Source organism: Cimex lectularius, unplaced genomic scaffold, assembly GCF_000648675.2.
Source record: "Cimex lectularius strain Harlan isolate CLEC.00 unplaced genomic scaffold, Clec_2.1 scaffold67, whole genome shotgun sequence".
In the NCBI taxonomy this organism is placed as follows: Eukaryota; Metazoa; Arthropoda; class Insecta; order Hemiptera; family Cimicidae; genus Cimex; species Cimex lectularius.
Window position 1 is genome coordinate 996,502 of NW_019392738.1, and position 6,244 is coordinate 1,002,745.

General features: G+C 37.9%; 1 protein-coding gene across 2 annotated transcripts in view; it reads left to right on the forward strand.

Moving 5' to 3' along the window:
- LOC106667108 (protein dopey-1 homolog) overlaps positions 1-6,244 on the forward strand; it is a 31,333-nt gene that overhangs the window by 8,005 nt on the left and 17,084 nt on the right. For both annotated transcript variants that reach the window (XM_014394842.2, XM_024227050.1), the window contains exons 10-13: positions 45-753; positions 3,138-3,397; positions 3,462-3,715; positions 3,792-4,659. In XM_014394842.2, coding sequence (XP_014250328.1) covers positions 45-753; positions 3,138-3,397; positions 3,462-3,715; positions 3,792-4,659 — 2,091 coding nt within the window. The remainder of the gene's footprint in view (positions 1-44; positions 754-3,137; positions 3,398-3,461; positions 3,716-3,791; positions 4,660-6,244) is intronic.

Sequence of the window (6,244 nt, forward strand, 5' to 3'; positions counted from 1 at the left end):
TTTTGTTAATTATTTAATTAATGCCTTTTATATGTGTCTTTTAGATATGTACATTAACGGAGTATCTTCTAGACACGATATCGTTAGAAGCTTACGCAGATACGCCCAGTGAACACTTGCCGTCGTTGTTTCTACAGATTGTGACTCTTCTTACTAAGCATTACAATTCTTTGAGCGCCATCCAGGTTGCGAATGGTTTGAAACTATGTGCGAAAATTTTAACGAGGGTCCAGCCAGTTATAATCGGCCACCATAATATAAGCATGGGCGATATGACCGACACCGACCCGACTGACAGTTCGATAATGAATTCCATCCAAGAATCGTCATCGTCCGATTTTAACCAGAACACCGATTCGTCCAGCATAGATGAGAAAATGGATCTTCCGAAAGATGACGAACAGGTCGGCGAGAGGGATTCACTTTTGGAACAATGTTTAAGACAATACGAGGACTTTTATGTTACCTTTATATGCGGGACAAGAGCCAAAGTCGGAGAAACAAATGACATAAACTATCTTTTACAAAAGCTTAAAGTAAAAAGTTCAAAGCCCGATGAGAAAACGAAACAGTTAGACTCGGTTTTAACGACAGTATTAAAGGAAAAATCCGACAAAAACCGAAATGATCTACCAGACAATGAGTGGGTTGAGCCCATGAAACTTGCTTCACAACTTTTAGTAGATTTATCAACATTGCAGACCTTTTTTCAGTCAGCCAATTCTCAACGTGTTGTAGAAATCGATCTTTACAGTAAGTTACTTTAAAATATGCACTTTATTTTCATTTTTTACGAACCTATAATTAAAATTTTTTGCCTCTCACCCTTCTGCATTTTAATCTCCATGTTTGATGTATTTAAGTCATAGCTCAAAAATAACTAAACTTGTAACACATTGTTTTTATCTTCTTTATTTGTGACTGGTGTTTTAGTTTTGATTAAACTTCACAACCGTCCCTGTTCGGGCACCAATTTGTCACCTTTCTGACAAACAATTCCGCACCGACGTCAGTTCGTAAAGGGGGGATTCTCAGGAAACCAAGCACACTTTAATCAGGTGCCATATTATTTTATCAATGGGGCAAATAGTAAATCTCTTTGAAAGAGTGGAAACAAAAAATGACTGTGTTTTAATGGACCCCACTATGAACTTGGACTCCAAACTTCCAGGTTCAAAAGCGGAGGTTGTTCCTCTGAGCCATGGTACTGTAAGCAGACGATGGCACGGCGGCCGAATAATCTCTCAATATTCACTTGCTTTTCTCTAAGCGACAAGAGATGAGTCGGCATAAGCGCGTCGCTACTTATTCTTGTGTAGGGGAAAGTAAGGTTTAGAATTCGATAAACCAGAGAGCATATTCATTAACATTTATTGTACACAATTTCGTCTCTTAACGGTACCCAAACCACAGAATCTTAATTAATCTAAAAGTCAGCCACAACTCTAAATCTGGGATGAGTCTATCATCAAAGGGACTTACCCCAAATGGCACTCGCCACGATTAGTGTCCACAGCATCTTTTCTCTCGACCGTTGACTTGGCTCGATGGGTCGCAACGGCTGAGTCCTCTTGTTGAGTCCCAGACGGAGTGTGGCTGCTTCTCTTCCGGATCGACTCCTGGACTTGGCTGTTCACTGCCTAGGGTGAGTCTTTGATTTTAACTCAGGAAAGTCTTCCGAGGTGACTGCCTGAAGTGAGTCCCTGGTTTGGAATGCCTGGGGTGAGTCTTTGATTTTGACTGATTTTTGATTTCCCATTCATCCCTTTTATACCGGGTTCTCTATCGGAGTAGGGGTGGAAAGGAAACTCAAAAGTCGGGGGAGTTCCCACGCCGCGGGTGGGCCAGCAAAGACGGGTGTCGCGCACAGGGTCACCCCTATTTACGATGTCCCACATGGCTACATATTTTTGACCATGTGAATTCAGGTCTGGTCTGAAGGACTTACTTCAGCACTAAATAACTAGACGATAGTTATTTATTTGATCGGTTGTCCAACTATTGCTACTTTATGTTCTCCAGGACATGGGTCTGCCACACCCTTCGACGTTCTTATCTATCTGTCCACCTGGGTAATTATTTCCAAGTTATGTTTGACAGATTTGAGGGGGACGTCACGTTGTTCCCGTCTGGGTGGTCGCCCCTTCAGATTTGAAACCTTTGTTTCCCTTCTATCGTTTACCCTAATTGGTTCTTATTTTAACAACTAAAACTTATCCCTAAGACAGGGACCGGCTTACAGTACTTCTTGTTTCTAGTCTGTCTGTAAACCTCTTTTATGTTTCACCTCTTAATTTTCAAATTATTACGGGAAGGCCTCACAAACAGCCAAAATAAAAAGTACAAATTCATAGAGAATCTTCTCAAAAATTAACACATTACGCTATAAGTTAACAAATTTTCAAAGTCAATGATGAACAGATAAAACAAAACAAAACAAAAAATTTAAAAACCATCTCCACCAGTCTGTCCTATCTAAAGAGCCACATCTTGTCAGCCCTCTCGGCTCCTACTCGGATGTGGATCGATGAACTGGGTTGGGGAATGAAAAAATACATATTGCTTGTTCCCTCTTTTTGGTCAACTATCTCCATGTCCTTCCTCTTACTCACCTTGTTTACCTAATCCTTTCCATTCCCACCAGTCCGCCATCTCAGATCTTGTCCCAGGCATTCAATGCTTCTGGACAACATTCATCACTGTCGCCCAAGTCAACAACAGCCTTCGACATGTTAAGATACACCCTTGCAGGAAAAAAAAAGTTTTTTCTGACTCCAAACGTTAAATGATTTTTTATCTAATTTTCAGAGGCATGAGGCCCTAAAATGTAGGAGGTGAACAGTTTATTTTCGTTGGGAAGGCCTTTTTGTACTCAACTGGCCTTCTCCTCACCCAATTTGGCTTTTTTAAATCCTTCCTTGCCTTTTCTATTGAGGAGAATTTAAACAAACGTGCTGCGAAGTTCAATAAAACATAAAACGCCCAATCTTAAACCGAAATTTTGAATTTCTCTTTCATCCGGGATACATTCTGACCTCATTTTTTCATACTTAAAATGTTTAAAAATAAACTATTAGAAAATATTTCATTGTGTAAATAATACAGAATTTTTTTTAATTTTCTCTTTCTTTCTACAGAAAAAGAGGGCGCTGAAAGTATAGAACTTCTTCCAGAATGGCTCAAAGCGTTAATTACCTGCACGTGCTGGTTAAACTACACGACACCCCTTCAAATCATCGCTATTAAAACATTGCTCAATCTAGTGTCACTTTGTACCACAGCCCAGTCTCTTGTCTCAAAAACGGTATCAGAAGACTGTGCGACGCCCTTGCTCATAGTCCCTCTTCTCACTCCCAACCATTTGAAATTCATGGAAAAGAACACTTTTATATTTCAGGTAATATTACATTCATTTTTTTATGTATTTTTTATGTATATGAACTAACATTATAACAATTCAGGTGATTACACATTGGCTTTGGGCACAATTAAACATTAACGAGTACAGAGTCAAATCAGTAGAACTACTGCATCAATTGCATAGTGTATTCCCTCATAACAGTACTGTTGAGTTATGCATCAGTCATTATCTCAAGCCAACGCCAGGTGTCAATGTATTGGAATCTTTCAGGAGGTTTACCTCGCTCTGGCACATCGGAAGAGAAGTTAACATAAAGCAACGGCATTCACTTCGAGTTTCTGACATATTTTACAGGTAAAAAACCTAAAATATAGATAACCTTAAAGGGTATTTTAGAAATATTTCTTACTTTACTTCTTTTTTTTTCCAGTTCTATGTTAAAAATGTTGGACAATCTTAAACTTCCTAATAGAGATTGTTTAAGAATAGAGGCTGAAGAATGGTTGATGCATTCTTTGTTGCACGGTGACATTCATAGAATAATGGATCCTTTGCTTTATATTCTATTAGATTCATCAACCGCACGTTTAAGCGTGTTACACATTAAGATAAATAATGATAGTGAACCGATACTGAAGGATGGAACAACCGGTGATGGCGCTGTAAACTCTGTTGATGGCAGCCTTGTACAAAACAAAGAAAAAAAGATCTCTATAAAGGTGAAGAATGAAAAACAATTGCCTGTTATTGTGACTAGCCCTGTTACTGATAAAACTGATAAGAAAGAATCCGATGACAACACACAAAACGACATGCCAGAAGAAAATTTAGTAATTAACACAGATTTTGATGAATATTTTGAGGAGAGTGAAGCATCGAAAAATGCAGAAGACGATGAAACAAGCGCAACTTCTGATAAAGTACAAAGCGAAAGGGCAGTTATACGAAACTATTCATTTCCAAATTTCGGCATTAATAATGCGCTTAAATTATCATCGCTAGACCTCTTGAATTTATCAGACACTCTGTTTACAAAAGTCAGCGAAGGTGAATGCCTTTCGAGCCGATTGAACAGGAGCTCATTTTCGAGTGAAGGCATTGCGAACATCGTCACCATAGACAGTAACACTCTGGTTCGAAGCTGGTCATTTCCCGGCAAAGAAATAGAAACGGACGATCTTGAAGAATCGACACCAGCTGAAGATTATTTTAGCAAAGGTGGCCATAGTCTGTCTATCGTTGAAGAAGTGATGGCAGAAATCATCGATCAAGTTGTCATGTTATCAGAAGATGTTAACGTAAGTTTATTTATAATTAGGGTGGGTGGAAAAAAAAACCGTTAGATTTATTTTCTATTTATATCAAATTAATTATGAAAAATTCTAGCCTCTTTCTTGGATTTTAATTGAGAAAAAAATATATTCCCTAATATATGAAACGTTTTTATGAAATATGTAGTCTGAAGAAGCAAGGCCATAGGTTTTCCTTTGGACATTTGAAAGTCAGAGACCAGATGTTACATTTAAAACTAAAACATTTTTCCAAACATATCATGCAGTTGAACCCAATAATTGAAATTCAGATGCAAATCCATAATCACAATTCTGTCAATATGCAAAAAAACGGTGTGTATTTTTAAATGAACTTTCCAGTAGAACAGGCTGACCCCTGACTTGATATGATCTAAGGGATTTTTTTCCGGGGTTCCAGTTAAAGCCTTACTATGTTGGGTTCAAGGGGGACTGTAGTAGCTGTGTGGTTAAGTCATCAGACTCTCAGCTAGTATATCTTGCCCTTTTGGGTTCAATTCCCACAGTTGCAAAAGTGGCGACAAAGAACGTCCGGGTCGTGATTGGATCTCAGCTTTGCCTTTGCCCCAACCCCCTTCAAAAATGAGTTTCTTCAGTTGAAATCCACCGGCACATCGGGGGCCCAATTCCCAAAAGTGGAGCCAGAAAGGACTACTGTAAAGCTGTGTGCTTCACATTCACAATTTTTAAAAAATTGGGTTCAAATTGCAGCAGCCCTGAATTTGTGAATGAATAAGTCGTTGTTTCACGCCTTAACCATTGCAATCCCTTTTATTACGGATATTTGAAGAGCAACCATACCCCGAGGAAAATCATCTACTACGTGTTGTGGATGTTTTCTGCAAGGCATTCTTTCATTTTTTATACCGAGTCAAACTTGTTTGGTTGAAGTAGAAGAGTACTTTTTCCATTATTTATATCGATTGTAAAACCCCTCTATCACTACCAATGGTAAATGATCACCCTGAACTTTGCTCCCTTTGACAGCTTATTTCCCACTTTCAGATTTTATTAATAACGTGGTTGTTTAAATTTATTCTCCAATAATATCACAATGTTGCCGCAATTAGTGGTTAGATTGGCAAGAAGCCCTCAGCAATCAGAAAAGCCTTTTATCCAACTTACGACTTTTTGCAGTAAGCATCCAGGGACTATCAACGTCATTTTAACCCCTTATGCATCCAGTTTTAACTTAAACATATACTTTTTTATTTGCATACCATTCACTCATGTATAAACAACACATCCACTAACTAGTCTAATTTAAAGTCACTGGGTAGTTCATAGCATTTTTCAACCAAATGAAACTTTTTTCAATCAAATGAAACCTTTTTCCAAGCAAATGAAACTTTTTTCAACCAAATGAAACTTTTTTTAATCAAATGACACCTTTTTCCAAGCAAATGAAACTTTTTTCAACCAAATGAAACCTTTTTCCAAGCAAATGAAACCTTTTTTCAACCAAATGAAACTTTTTTCAATCAAATAAAACCTTTTTCCAAGCAAATGAAACCTTTTTTCAACCAAATGAAACTTTTTTCAATCAAATAAAACCTTTTTCCAAGCAAATGAA